Source organism: Hemiscyllium ocellatum, chromosome 20 (genome assembly GCF_020745735.1).
Source record: "Hemiscyllium ocellatum isolate sHemOce1 chromosome 20, sHemOce1.pat.X.cur, whole genome shotgun sequence".
NCBI lineage: Eukaryota > Metazoa > Chordata > Chondrichthyes > Orectolobiformes > Hemiscylliidae > Hemiscyllium > Hemiscyllium ocellatum.
In genome coordinates, this window is record NC_083420.1 from 7,127,760 (window position 1) to 7,143,480 (window position 15,721).

At 40.8% G+C, this 15,721-nt stretch overlaps 1 protein-coding gene across 1 annotated transcript in view; it reads right to left on the minus strand.

The window, feature by feature from the left end:
- Positions 1 to 15,721, minus strand: part of dnah3 (dynein axonemal heavy chain 3) — a 187,519-nt gene that overhangs the window by 130,710 nt on the left and 41,088 nt on the right. Inside the window, exons 10-14 of the mRNA XM_060840939.1 lie at positions 14,080 to 14,216; positions 12,404 to 12,509; positions 9,460 to 9,638; positions 7,058 to 7,242; positions 5,613 to 5,736 (exon numbers count right to left, since the gene is read on the minus strand). Coding sequence (XP_060696922.1) covers positions 5,613 to 5,736; positions 7,058 to 7,242; positions 9,460 to 9,638; positions 12,404 to 12,509; positions 14,080 to 14,216 — 731 coding nt within the window. The remainder of the gene's footprint in view (positions 1 to 5,612; positions 5,737 to 7,057; positions 7,243 to 9,459; positions 9,639 to 12,403; positions 12,510 to 14,079; positions 14,217 to 15,721) is intronic.

A 15,721-nucleotide genomic window follows, 5' to 3' on the forward strand; every position in this document is an offset into this window, starting at 1 on the left:
TTGGAACTGGGGTGAGGTGGGGGAAGGGGAAGTGAGGAAACTGTTGAAGTCCACATTGATGCCCTGGGGTTGAAGTGTTCCGAGATGGAAGATGAGGCGTTCTTCCTCCAGACATCTGGTAGTGAGGGAGCAGCGGTGAAGGAGGCCAAGGACCTCCATGTCCTCGGCAGAGTGGGAGGGGGAGTTGAAATGTTGGGCCACAGGGCGGTGTGGTTGATTGGTGCGGGTGTCCCAGAGATATTCCCTTAAGCGCTCTGCTAGGAGGCACCCAGTTTCCCCAATGTAGAGGAGACTGCATCGGGAGCTACGGATACAATAAATGATATTGATGGATGTGCACGTAAAACTTTGGATGTGGAAGGCTATTTTAGGGCCTTGGATAAAGGTGAGGGAGGAGGTGTGGGCGCAGGTTTTGCAATTCCTGCAGTGGGCAGGAGGAATTGGGAATATGGGATGGCATTTTTGCAGGTGATAGGGTGGGAAGAGGTGTAATCCAGGTAGCTGTGGGAGTCGGTGGGTTTGTAAAAAATGTTGGTGTCAAGTCAGTCATCATTAATGGAGATGGAGAGGTCCAGAAAGGGGAGGGAGGTGTCAGAGACAGTCCAAATAAATTTAAGGTCGGGGTGGAATGTGTTGGTGAAGTTGATGAAGTGCTCAACCTCCTCGCGGGAACATGGGGTGGCGCCAATGCAGTCATCAATGTAGCGGAGGAAGAGGTGGGGAATGGTGCCGGTGTAATTATGGAAGATCGAATGTTCTACGAAGCCAACAAAGAGACAGGCATAGCTGGGGCCCATACGAATGCCCATGGCTACCCCTTTGGTCTGGAGGAAGTGGGAGGATTCGAAAGAGAATAATTGTGCTGAGGCATTCAGCCTTTCACACTCTTTTATCCACCTTCTGGGTGATTCTCTTTCCTCAAATCTCCTCTAAACTACTGATCCTTACCTCAAAACTGTGCCCCATGCTTAATAACTCCTTTCCTAATGTGAAAAGCTTCTCCCTATCTATACCTTTCATAGGCTTGCACACCCAATCAATCAGGCTTCTTTGCCTCAAGGAACACAACCTCAGCATCTCTTCATTGCTGAATCACCAGGCAACATCCTCTTTAGTGCAACATCCATCTACATAACCAAGAAACACAATCACTGCAGACAAGGTCGGTGAATGGACTTCAATTACCATATCTTACCAACCGAATCACCAGCCTATTAACCGACAAAAGGTCAATCAGCACTGATACTTGATACTCACATGCTACATTGCACCCTCACCATACTCAGCACCACTACATCTAGGGGCAAGGACAGAAATCTCAGACCACACAGTGCTCCGAGCAATAGTGACACCCTCATTTTAAGCACAGCAGATCTCCTAGAACTCTGGGCCCCAGGTGTGCTGGCACAGTCATAACTTGGAGTGGTTATGATACACAATAACCTATTTTGCTATTGGAAAACATCAATCTAATAAATTGCTGCGGTCTTTTTTTTAACAAATTTGGGCATGGGGCTGTGTAGTGTGCTCTGCATGGCAGGATCGTTTCTTGATTGATATTTATAGATCTGGTTGGAGGTGGTGGTCACGTGAATGCTGTTGATTGGATCTCAAACTGCTAGAAATAAACTGAGAACCTCAGGAAGGAGGCAGCAAAGAAGGTGACTCATTCCGTCTAGTTTCTCTCATTCACTGACTATTTTCAGCCTTTTATCAAATGCAAAAGACTGACTGTTTTTATTTTAAATTTAACATTATGTGAAGAGCCAAGGACCAAAATTTGGGGAAATAGACATTTAAGAAAATAAATGAAACAATTTGAGTAGTTCTTTGTTAAATGCTGCAATTGATTAGGCATTTCACTGCAGTGGGTGGTGTTCTATTTCATTCTTTTGTAATTGTTTGCTAAATAATACACAGTATTGATGGGAGAGGCAAAAGTTCATGCAGGCCAACTTTTATAACTCTAGGTCACACTGTGGCTGACATTGAAGCCATTTAACAGTCAGCTACAGAAGGATTAGGCAACAAATGAAGATTCATTGATGCAGCTAAAAATACCCAAAATAAACAAATTGCTCTGGATGGGCTTCATTTGAACCATAGTAGACATTGAATAAAGTTATCTAAATTACAAAGGGATCTCGATCAATTAGGCCAATGGGCTGAGGAGTGGTAGCTGCAGTTTAATTTAGATAAATGCAAGATATTGCATTTTGGTAAGATGCATCAGGGCAGGTCCCTGGGGAGTGTTATAGGTAGAAAATTCTAAGGGTTCAGGTAGATAGTTCATTGAAAGTTGCATCACAGATAGACAGAGTGGTAAAAAAGGTATTTGGCACACATGCCTTCATTTCTCCGATCATTGAGATAGGAGTTGGGATGTTGCAGTTGTACAGGAGGTTGGTGAGGCCACATTTGGAGAGATGTGGGCCAAATGCAGGCAAATGGCACTAGTTTAGTTTGGGAAACTTGGTTGGAATGGACGAGTTGGACCAAAGGGTCTGCTTCCATGCTGCATATTGGAATTTGAATTCATTAAATAATGGATGACCACAAAACCACTGATAGGGAAAACCATTCAGTTCACTAATATCATTCACTAATGTAACTAATGATCTGCTATCATCATCGGGTCTGGCCTATATGTGACTCCAGACTCACAGCAATTACCTCTGAAATGGGCAAGCAAGTCACTCAATTGTATGGGTTACCTACAACACATGGACTGCAGCAGTTTAAGAAAGTAACTCACCACCACTTCCTCAAAGGCAACAAGGGGCAGACAATAAATGCTGACCCAGCCAGCAAAACACATGTCGCACGAGTGAATATTGGGTCCAGATGTCCCAGGCTTTGGCTGCAAGCCCCATCGACACATCTCAAGGCTTGCACACATGGCTAGCTATTAGACTACGTCAGCCACTTAGGTAGCTTGTAACTCGATTCCCTGCAAACGAGAAACCCTGGTACCGACTTGGCTCTGACCAAGCATCTCATTCAAAGGCTTTGGCTTGTGAAACTTGGCAAGTTAAGCAGAAACATTCACAAAGATAAATGGAGGCTCCTTTTAGGGGTCTGTATGATCTGAACAATCACTGATGTAGAATTGCACTAGATGCCCGGTGCTGGACTCCTGATGAACCCAAATAAATTACATTAGAAACTTCAAATGGTGTTAAATGCTGTCTTAAAAACGGTGCACGCTTCTTATAAAAATGTAAATGGACTCAGAGCAGAACTTTATATAAATGATTTGGATGTGAAGAGAGGAGGTAAGTTTGTAGGTGACACTAAAATTGGTGGTGTAGTGGACAGTGAAGAAGATTATCTCAGAATACAATGGGACCTTAATCAGATGGGGCAAAGGGCTGAGGAGTAGCAGGTGAAGTTTAATTTAGATAAATGTGAGGGTAGACAGTTGATGGTAGGACCCTGTGGAATGCTGCCTAACAAAGAGACTTAGTGGTGCAGGTGCATAGTTCCTTGAAAGTGGAGTGGCAGGTAGACAGGGTGGTGAAAAAGGCATTTGGCACGCTTGCTTCCATTGGTCATAACATTGCATATAGGAGTTGGGATATCATGTTGCAGGACATTGGTGAGGCCATTTTTGGAATACAGCATTTAATTCTGGTTGTTCTTCAATAGGAATGATGTTGTTAAACTTGAGAGGGTGCAGAAATGATTTAAAAGGATGTTGTCAGGAATGGAGGAATAGACTTGGACTTGTTTCCCTGGAGTGTTGGAGACTGAGGTGTGATGTTATAAAGGTTTATAAAATCATGACGGGCATGGATAGGGTGAATAACCCAGATCTTTTTTCCTGGGGTGGATGAGTCCAAGACTAGAGGGCATAGGTTTATGGTGAGAAGGGAAAAAAATCAAAAAGGACTTCAGGGTTATGCATGTATGAAACAAACTGTCAGAGAAAATGGTGGAGGCAGGTATAATTACAACATCTACAGGTATTTGGATGGTCATATGAACAGGAGGGATTTCAAAGGATATCGGCCAAATGCTGGCAAATGGGTCTAGGTCAGATTGGGATGTCTGGTCAGTGTGGTTGGGTTGAACCAAAGAGTCTGTTTCCGTGCTGTATGATTCTATGACTGACATCAAGGAGTGTGACATGGATTATAGCAACACTTTCAAGCTGTTTTTACTTTAATATTTGCATAATTATCAGTGAAGGTAATTTAACTTTGACCCCTTCTCAACTGGGCAAAAAGGCTAATTTTATTTTGGAAAGCATCTAATATTCCAACAAAACTCATTTTGAACTGATATTGTACTACTGTCACACTCCCACACATAAGGACACATCAAGCATTCAGGCACTGCATTGTTCTGATCTCAACTACTGCTTTGCACTACTTCACCCTAGATCTTGTGGGCAATCTGTTTTAAAAAGCTGTACATTATAAGGAAATTAAATTATCTGGCCACAAATTTAGGCCAAGAATTATACAATAGGCTCTATTGACATTAGAAATTGCGAGAACATTACTATCATGATTTATAGTGTCTGAAAAGCATGACAAATCACCTCCACGTAATTTGCTGCCAGCTATCTATTGTTCCCTATTAGAATCAAAGCTTTACAATGAAAGAGTCCTTTGTGACTCAGTTTGACTGTGATGAATAGACTTAATGTGGGAGAGTCATAAATGTAATTTCTTGAATCTTTATAATGCCCTATATTTAATAGAGAATTGTTTTCCATAAAGGTTAATCAGTTGTTGCTAAAAAAAGGTTCTTACACAGATTAATGAAGAAACAGTATGGATTATTTGACGTTAGGTTGTTGCTAAGCACACCTACATTGTAGGTGTTCTCGCAACACATGTTTTTATCCTGAATCTATATGTCCAATAATAAGGGCCCGCAAAGGTGAATATTTTTAGGTCAATCAATCATCACATTGTTTTTAATATGGTTTAAAAAAGATTCCTGCAACTGTCAAAATAAATCTGAAACCATTTGAGCGGAACAATATAAAGTTAAAACAAAATTGAGACTTCTTAAATGTTGGGTTTGCATGTAAAACTTCTATTCATCAGCATTCAAGGGAAAAGCACACAATCACTTCAAACCAAGCAAGGTTCATGTATCACTACGTTAACAGCACATGAACAACAATTGTTCCAAATTGTGGTGTCAAGCTCTTATTACAGCCTCCTTTCTAGGCCCTCAATGTCTAATGGAGCCCTCCCCATCTCTCCCACATGCCCACCTAACACTCTCTGCCTTTTATACCTGTCCCTCACCTGCCTTGTGGGAGCCTGTCAGCCTGGTGCCAGCAGATCTCAGATATAAAAGTTTTTCATCTTGCACTCATCAAGGAACACTAATGTAAAGGACAGAAACATTTTATACTGTTTTGGAAGTGAGTATTGATTGTTTGACTAATGGGCTTTGTTAGAGCTGCCATGGAGAATTCACCTTCTCAGATAATGATTGACAGATAACTGCTGAACATTGTTTAAATTTAAACCAGGCAGGTTGAATCTGATTAGTGAAGGCATTGCCCTAACGAGTGAATCTGAATATTGGAATAACTCTACATTCATTTTATTCCCCAACTATCAGTCAGAAAAGTTCCAAATACAGACCGGTTCCTCAAATCTTCTTCTACATCATCTCTCTTGCTCAGTAGCCGATCCCGATGCAAGTCCAGCATCAATACGATTTGTTCTGGCCAGTTGAAGACCTGACTGTTCAACCTTATGTCGTCATCTTTAAGAGAGAGGGCAAATCTGATCATCTCAACTATGGATTTTCTTCAATAAATATCATATTGAAATACCTTCATTTATATCGCGTTGAGTGGTTTCTCAAAGCTGCTGCTGGAGTAGGATAACACTGCGCAGACCACAGCACTCTGCCTCTGCATTATCTCATAAATGCAAAATTCGAGGAGAGAGATAACTCCATGAATATTGGATGAACTAGCTGCTGTTCCACAATTATTGGCGTGGGATCATTAATGTCTACCACACCAGGCAGGTAGAGATTTAGATTCAACGATCGGAAGGTTTGGATTGGAGCAGCCAAGGGAAGAGAGGCCATGGATTTGGAAGCAACAAAATGAATCAAACAAGACGGGCAGGTTCTTAGTAGTTACCATCGGGACAGGCTGACTTTCTTGGGTGTAGCGAAAACAGAGAAATGAAGAAGGTTGGGGTAACTACTGGCAAGGGATCATTCATCTATCCACTGCTCCCGCATCTTGTGGACCATTCAATTCATCAAAAATCTCCCCAAATGTCAGTAAGCAGATGATGGGGGAGGAAATAAATTGCTAAGGGGTGCAATGCACCACTCAGGACAAGGAAAGATCAGGTGAATAACATCACTAATGATGATTTTCAAATACTTACATCAATCTTAAATGGATGGCTAACAAAGTTACATAATCCTTTAAAAGAATGCTTTAAAACATACCATACATGGAATTTACCTTTTGGTATGGAATTCATCTGGTAGAGTTAAGTTTATCTGGTACAGTAAGGTTTCCCTGATGGAATCAGATATACATGTTACTAATAGGTTTATTTGGTGATATGGCATTTATCTGGGAGTGTAGAATATACCTGGCAATGTGGCATTTACCTGGCAATGTGGGATTACCTGGTAATAGGTTTTACCTGACAATGTGGCGTTTACTCAGTAATATTGGTTTACCTGGTAATGTGATGTTTACCAGGCTTTATTTGGCAGTGTGGTGCTTACTCATAATGTGGTGCTAACTTGGTAATGTGGTGTATACTTGGCAGTCTGAAACTTACCTGGCATTGTGGGGTTTACCTGGTGGCATAGGGTTTACCTGATAATGATTCTGGATCAGTGGTGCTGGAAGAGCATAGCAGTTCAGGCAGCATCCAATGTGCAGTGAAATCGACGTTTCGGGCAAAAGCCCTTCATCTTTATTCCTGATGAAGGGCTTTTGCCCGAAACGCCGATTTCACTGCAGTTTGGATGCTGCCTGAACTGCTGTGCTCTTCCAGCACCACTGATGCAGAATCTGGTTTCCAGCATCTGCAGTCATTGTTCTTACCTGATAATGAGGCATAGTCCAGCAAAAACTCCAATCTGTCAGCTGCTTCAAAGATTTCTTCTTTCAGTTTAGTAATAGTGACCTCACTGGATTTTTTCACAAATGTGTCCAGCTCCACTAGCTCCTCTGTGGTCTCAGGGATTTCACTGATCCGATCAGATATCTCTTCATAGCGTTGGCAAATACTAGAGAAGCAAACAGAATTCTGTATATATGGTTTTAGGAACTCATAATGTCAAACACATAATATTAAGAATACTGTGTTGCAGACATCCATTTACACACTTCATTTAACATTTAAACTTAAAAACAGCTGAAAAAGACAATTTTTGAAGCCTTTTGTTTTGCATTCATCAGGGCAATCTGCAAGAATATCAGTGCAAAAGGAAAATAGCATTTATACTATGATTTGGAGATGCCGGTGTTGGACTGGGGCATATAAAGTTAAAAATCACACAACACCAGGTTATAGTCCAACAGGTTTAATTGAAAGCACACTAGCTTTCGGAGCATCGCTCCTTCATCAGGTGATAGTGCAGGGCTCAATCCTAACAGAATTTATAGCAAAAATTTACAGTGTGATGTAACTGAAATTATACATTGAAAAATCGATTGTTAAGCCTTTCATCTGTTAGAATACAGTGATAGTTTCACTTCTTTCATGTGTAAATCACAAAACCTTTTTTTTAAAATGTTGCATTCTCTGGTTAGTTGTTAACAATGATGATAGTTAGACAATGCTATATGAGAACAGAGTACTGATTGGATCGTAAATGGGATCTGATTTGTAAAGGGATGCAATGGAAAATGTACCAGTTAATGATGACTGATGTTAACTGCCAAGTGGTGTTTAATTTAAAACAGGCAGGCTGATGCTATTCAAGGCACTGCCATGAGAAATAAACCAGCAAATGGTGATCACTAATTTTGTTGTGTTGAAACAGGTACAGTTTGTGTATATATTATGTCTGTCTACAAACAACCAGATTCTAGGTAATAATGTGTGTAGTTGTCAGCACATGCAAGTGTGCAATTCTATGAACCTGACTGATAATCCTAAATTGGTTGTCAGCATAATTCTTTGTTCACTTGGGATTTCTTTAGCAAATTCTGTTCAATTGCAAAATCACATCTCCACTTATTTTAATCAATTCCTTCTTAACTGGCGTATAAATTCACAAGACTGAATTTGAGATATGACTTCCATGACTGGAAGATGATTTTCCTTTACAGGTATGCTTTGGGAGCACTGGAATTGTACCTAGGATCAGGGAATTCTGGAACATCTGGATTCCTAGTTACTTCTCAATAAAGCAAACAACTTCCGGACCTGCTACTTCTTTAGGGATCACAATTTCCTCCCAAGGAAAACTGGCAGTGATTCAAGCTGAGGCAGCAACAGTATTAAAGTGACAGATACTCCTTGGAGCAGTCTGAACTTTAAGGAGCACTAGAGTAGGAAGTCGGAGTCTCAGACTGTATTTTCAAAGAAACCTGACGCCTGGATGAATTCTGAGTCCAGACCTGGACTCATTTTTTTCTTGTGATGCAGTTTAAAATACTAATGGGTTGATTGGTCGTGAGGCAAACTTGGCCCCCAATTAAAGATACCAAGTGCCTCCAAGAAGTGACAACTCCCAGCTTAGTGTCAGTGAAAGATGCAGGCAACTTGTGAAGAAAACTAAAGGTTAACTCGGCACAGTGGTGACAGATGCTAAGTCATGGTACTGCACTCTATCTAACACTATTGACAATATTGACCCCTCAAATTTCACCAACAGCACAAAGGGCAATGAATTTCACTTTTACCTGGAGCAATGCCACTGAATGGACTAATATACATGAATCGAGAGTGTGGTGCTGCAAAAGCACAGCAGGTCAGGCAGCATCTGAGGAGCAGGAGAATCGACGTTTCGGGCAAGAGCCCTTCATCAGGAATGAGGGCTCATTCCTGATGAAGAGCTCTTGCCCTAAATGCCAATTCTCCTGCTTCTCGGATGCCGCCTGACTTGCTGTGTTTTTCCAGCACCACACTCTCGACTTTGATCTCCAGCAACTGCAGTCCTCACTTTCTCCTAATATAAATGCGTGTTTATCTGGAAAACGGGTTGAAATTCTGTTCCAAGCAGACATTTGAATGGGCTCCTAAAAAGAGCTTAATAGCCCTTAACTGGCAGTGAGCAGATTTCCCAATTCCTCCTAACTGCAGGTCAATTGAGAATTGCAATCATCCCAGATGTGGTGGGGCCAGTGCCACTGTCTGGAAAAACAATTGCTGAATTGTGGCCTTGCCTTATTTAACAGTCCAGACCTACAGGTCTCTGTCATTTACTCTGTCATGCTTCAAATGGAGTCAGCTGCAACTTCATGAAAAACCATCAGTAGTTCAGCAGTTACTGTACCTCAGGTTGAGATTATGATTTTCCTTCACCACAGACTCAATTAAAGTTCCCTTCAACTTCATACTCCGAGAGCAGAGGTCTGCATTCAGGCTGACAGCGTCCAGGCAAAACATAGCCAGTGGCACAGTGACGTGCATTAAGGCTATTTCATTGCAGAGTTTCTGTAAAGCCTCTATTTTCTAGAAGCAAGAGACAGCTATTAGCAAAATCATGCAATATTCAGACTTTGCAACAAACTGATCTTTAATGTCTTCTCTGCAGCATTCCCCAATAAAGCAGTTTTCAGACATCAGAAGGGTATCTGTCTTGTAGCAACTGTACCAGGCTTGGGTACAGCTTTGGTCCCCTTATCAAAGCAAGATGCACTTGCCAGAGAGCACTGAGGTCACCAGATTAGTCTCAGCTTAAATCATTGTACAGAAGAGAGATTGAGGAAACAAGCTTAGATTTGAGAAGAATGAAAGGTAATGCCATTGAAACATACAGGCATTGACAGGGTGGATACAGGAAGGATGTTTCTACGGTTGAGATTTTAGAATAATGGGGACACAGTGTCAGAATGAGGGGCTGGGGTCCAAACTATTTAAGATTGAGATGAAGAGTCTTTTTTTTTCATTCAAAGGGTATTAAGTCTTTGGAATCTTCTGCACATACAGTGTTGAAGGTTCAATCATTGAGTATGTTCAAGGGACATAGGATAATTTGGGAGTGTGCTAGTGAAATACATGATCAGACATGAGATAAACACAGAAAGCTATTTTTGAACAAGTCTGAACAATGCATGTGGTCAATTATATCATGATAAGGGTCAACATAATATTACAAATAGAAATCATGTTTGGAATGTTTGTTGGACTCAGGATAAGGGATCACAGAATTTGGGGTACGTATATCAGCATGGATGGAGGATTTGTCAATAGACAGGAAGGGTTGGGATATTGGGAAATTTTCAAGTTGTCAGACTCTAGTTAGTGAAGTGTCACAAGAATCATTTACAAGATTTACAAGTGTGCTAATGACTTAGATGAAGAGACCAATACAAAGCTAGGTGGAAATGTAAGCTATGAGGAAGACGCAAAGAAGCTGTAAAGAGATATAGATGAGTTAGGTGAATAGGCAAACAAGTTGGCAGGTGGAGAATAATGTAGCAAAGTGTGAGGTAATTCACTTTGGTAATAAGAATATAAAAGCAGAATCTTTTAAGAGTTGAGGAACTTGTGAATGTGATGCTCTGACAGACTTGATTGTACTTGTACAAGGAACACAGAACTGAAGACACAGCAAGCAACCAGGAAGGCAAATGGAATGATGGCTTTTATTTTAAAGGGACTGAAGTAGCAGAATAAGGAAATCTAGCTCCAATTGTACAGGGCTTTAATAAAACCTCACCTGTAGCACACTGCACAGTATATACTTACTTTGGAGGCAGTACAGTGAAAGCTCACTAGATTGAATCCAAGGATGAGAGGGTTCAACTATGATCAAAGGCTGTGTAAATTGGGCTTATAGTCTTTGCTATTTAGAAGAATGAGAGGGAATGTGATTGTTACACATGAGAATCTGAAGGCAGCTGACAGGACAGATATTGAGAGAAATTTCTTCCACTGGCTGAGAAATCTAGAGCACAGAGGGGCCAGTCATTCAGGACTAAGTGAGGAGAACTTTCTTCATCAATTATATTAAAACTTCCCAAAGAGCGTTAATCAGAGATTGTGAACCGTGACAGTCTAGAGAGACTGCAGAGACATAACTTCCTGTTTATGCTATGATTTCCACACTTTGAATGTTGTAATGTTATGAGGGATGTCCAATAAATTAACAAAAGGAACCAAATTTTAAAAATTGAAGCAAAATCCTGTGGATGTTGGAAATATGAAATAAAAACAGAAAGTGTTGGAGAAACTCAGCAGGTTTGGCAGCATCTGTGGAACCAAATTGGAACTAAATTGCACTCCAATTCAGTTTTTTAGAACAAAGCAATGTAAGAACTAGGAACTTGAGTTGGCCATCAGGCCCTTCGAACCTGCTCTGCCATCCAATACGATCATGGCTGATCTTTTTGTGGCCTCAGCCCCACTTCTCCACCCTCTGACCGTATCCCGTAATTACATTATTGTTCAAACAAAATCTATCTTAGCTTTAAAAATGTTTAGTGAAGTAGTGTCAACTACTTCACTGGGCAGGGAATTCCATAGACTCACAACCCTCTGGTTGAAGAAGTTCCTTCTCAATTCAGTCCTTAGTCTTCTTCCTCTAATCTTGAGGCCATGCCCCCATGTCCGAGTTTTACCTGCCAATGGAAACAGCCTCTCTGCTTCTATCTTATCTATTCCCTTTATAATTTTATGTTTCTATAAGATCACCCTTCATTCTTCTGAATTCCAATGAATATAATCCCAGTCTATTCAGTCTCTTCTTCTGAAACAATTTGAAATATGGTGCACTTGCAAACATATTATTGCTGCATCACATAATTGCCTGTATAATGTTGATCCAAATTTCGGAGAAGCCAAAGAACCTGGTTTGCGAAATGGGCAATCGCATACATTTGACCTACACACTGATGTACATCCACCAATCTGCTGAGGGTTTGATCCATGCTAACAGCTAGACAAAGACTAGTGTCACCCAAATACACATTTTGGGTTCTGTTGAATTTACCCGGCAGTCAGAGTGAAACTGAGACAGTGCACATTGTCCCTCTCCATCTTATAAGGTACTCTGTAGACAATCGCCGCAAAGTATTTAGGATAAGACCCAGTACCTAACCAAATCCTGCAAAACCTCAACAGAATTTTCTGAGACAGAGACCCCCAGAAAGGTCTAGTAATATTTTAATATTTTTGTTGGCCGTGTTTCTGAAATAAATCATGAGCTTTAACCATTCCATCATAACATAAAGCCACCTATTTACAGAGGTTTAGAACAGGAACAGTGTATTTACTGTTATGAATGCCTCCATTGAATGCTTCTCCGATAGGAAAGTAGTAACTTCTTGCTCTGCTTTGTTGTTTAAAAGATCACTGTATATTTTGTACACATTTAGGTAGCTGAAATAAGAAAAAAAAATCATTTAGTACACAAAAGAAGTGGTCCCCAGAAATGAAGAATTAATAATAGTAAATTTTTTAAAATTTTTGCTTGTCATAATGGGACATCAAGTCCATCATACCACAGGAAAGATGGGTATGGATGTGAAATTATCTCAGAGGAGATTTTGTTTTACAATTTCAAACTCAGACACAAGGGATGTAGACCAATAAATAAACAAAATTTCATAAATAAAATCAAAATCCTACAGTGCTGGAAAGGTCTAATAAAACAGGAGAAACGCAACAGGGTTGGCAGCACCTGTGGAAGAAAATTGGAACTAAATTGCAGCTCAATTCACTTTCTTCTGAAACAAGGAGAGACACAGTGCATTGTAACATGATTTCACAGTATTTATAACGGCATCAGTTAAACATGGCATAGATTGCAGATTCATTGACTTAGCTGAAGATTTCCTGCAATTCTCCAGGCAAGACATTAACCACTAATGAGTTGTTAATTATGGAGGACTACACATCCTGTTGTCAAATGTAAAATGCATAACAGTCACTTCTGATATAAAGCAATGGTTTCATTCTCGCGTTATAAGAAAATCACACAGTAGTCACGCTATTTAAACTAATGAGTCCGGAATCGGGTTATAGCCAATACAGGTAAGGAAAGTTCGCATTCTACAAACAACAGTCTAAATTCTTCAATTGCATTAAAGCCAATTCGCATTGAGAAAACACACATTATAGCAGAACAGAGTGTAGTATTTAATTCCTTATTAAGGAAAGATATAAAAACATCGGAAGCAATTCAGAGAAGGCTGACTAGTCTAATACAGTAAAGTCCTTGTTATCTGATACCTAAGCATGCAGAATTCTTGTGCAAGTGGCACATAAAACCTTGCTAACAGCATTGAAGAGTGGTCTTGTAATAAAAACACACATTCACCTTGTGACATTGATGAGCAGAGTTCTCCCAGCTCATGTAACCAGGAGACTGGGGTAACTGCACCCCGCCCTCCCCTCCTTCCCCCCCCCCCCCCCCCCCCCCCCCACCACCACCCTCCACACCCCCATGCTCTGGGTGTGCTGTCTACTAGGCAGATTATTGTACTAGAAAGTGGGGTCATTTCATGAGGAAAGATTAGATATGCTAGGTCTCTATTGCCAGATTTTAAATGTATAAAAGGGAAATTCACTGAAAGGTAAAAGATAGAAGACCCCTGAGTGACTTCAAAGGATATATGTAGAAAGGATGTTTCTTCTTATGGAAGGATCCAGAACATTATTATAAAAACTAAGGAGTCGCCCTGAGATGAGCGGAAACTGTTTCGAACAGAGGGTAGGGAGTTTTTGAAACTATTGTGGTCAAAAAGCAGTGTAAGCAGAATCTTTTAATATTTTTTAGAGAGGGATAAATAGATTCTCGATAAAAGGTTATCAGTGGTCGGCAGGAATGTGGTGAAATCAGATCAGCTGTGATCTTGCTAAATGGTGAAGCAAGCTTCGAGGGGCTGAATGGCCTGTTCCTATTCCTGATTTGTATGTTTGTAAGGACAACAACCACATGCAAAGATACCTTTGTGGCCCAGTGATATTTGCTCTGAAGATTTCCTGTGCTTTGTTGATAATCTCTCTGACTAGGGATTCTTCTTCTTTTACGGTTTGGATGGTGAGATGTTTTTCTCGAATGTCAGGAAAGAGTTCACACTCCACCTGTTGCAGAAAATGCAAGAACAATTTAATAACCCATTGAGGACATAAGCATTGTCTTTCATGCTGAAAATGCTGAATGCTACCTGATTCCTGACAACATATCATCTGCACAAAAAGGAAAGATTTCTTTGACACAACCAATAATTTTTGTTTTATTTGTTCATGGGACAGGGGCATTCCTGGCTGGGTCAGCCTTCGACTGAGTGAACTGCAGAGCCATTTCAGAGGATAGTTGAAAGTCAATCATGTTATTGTGGGTCTGGAGTCACATGTAAAACAGACCGGCTAAGGAAATTAATGAGCAAGGTAGGTTTTTACAAAAATTGACATGGTTGCTAGCTTTTAACCTCAGATTTTTACTGAATTCAAATGTTACCATTTGCCATGGTTGGATTCAAACCCAATCCTCAGAACATTAGTTAGAACTCTAGATTAGTAGTTAAGTGACACTACTACTACACCAACACCATCTTCTCTTCAGGTGGTTATAAAACAGTTTTGAGACTGGCCAGGAAACAGTTTGCTTGTCTCTTGTCTCCAGTAGCCAGTGGAATCTGGTTTGGTAAAGGGACTCTAAGCTGAAAAAGCTGCACAAACGGATAGAAAAAAAATCAGTCCCTCTGTCTATCAGCTTTCATCACATGGGGGGTTACGTAGAAATTTCTAAGGAATACCAACAGCTGCATGTGATGTATGGATCCAAAGAGAAAAATGGAGCAGCAGAAAAATGGCCCTACTTTGCAATTTTCCCATGTGGTTCAGATAGTTTCTCCCCCACCACAGTCTGGAAGAGTTCCAGAATGATCCACAGCTTACAATAGACTCAGGAGATGAAGCAAAGAATGTGTGACATGATGAGCTGACTGGAGGCTAAGGAAACATCAGTCTCTAGGCTGTTGAGTTTTGAAACAGTGGTCTCTGGGTGCTGGCCATGAATAGGTAAACAGAGAGCATCAGAAGGTAAAAGCTTTGGAATAGTCTTGGTGGAGATTAAAGGCAAATAATTAAAGAGGGCAATGCCATTCTTTTGTAGCACTTTGGTGAAGGCTTCTCAATCAGAGGATCCCAAAATAATTGACAGCTTGAGGAAAATCTGCCTTTATCCAGCAGCAACATGACAGATCACATCATTGATCGGCTGAGGGAAGGTATACATCTTTTGAGGCTAGACCAGTGTTTATCAAACATCTTCCCACTATGACCCCTATTTCCAGCCTTGAAAACTATCGCAACCCCTTGCTGAGCAGTTGGAGCTGGAGGAGATGCCTTGTTAGAGGAAGGAGGAAACAAAATGCTGCCTTGGAGCTCACAAATCACAAAGTTTCAGCTCGCAACCCTATTTGGGGTCTTAACCCCGACTTTGTGAAGCCCTGGGTTACATACCCTGGAAGCCTTTTGTAGTTTGCCAATCGTGCTGCATTAAGAGTCTGTATTGTCTCTGTTTCTTCCTTTCTATGCTCCTTCAAATACTCAAAAGATAGGAATCCCATTACTTGTATGGCTGC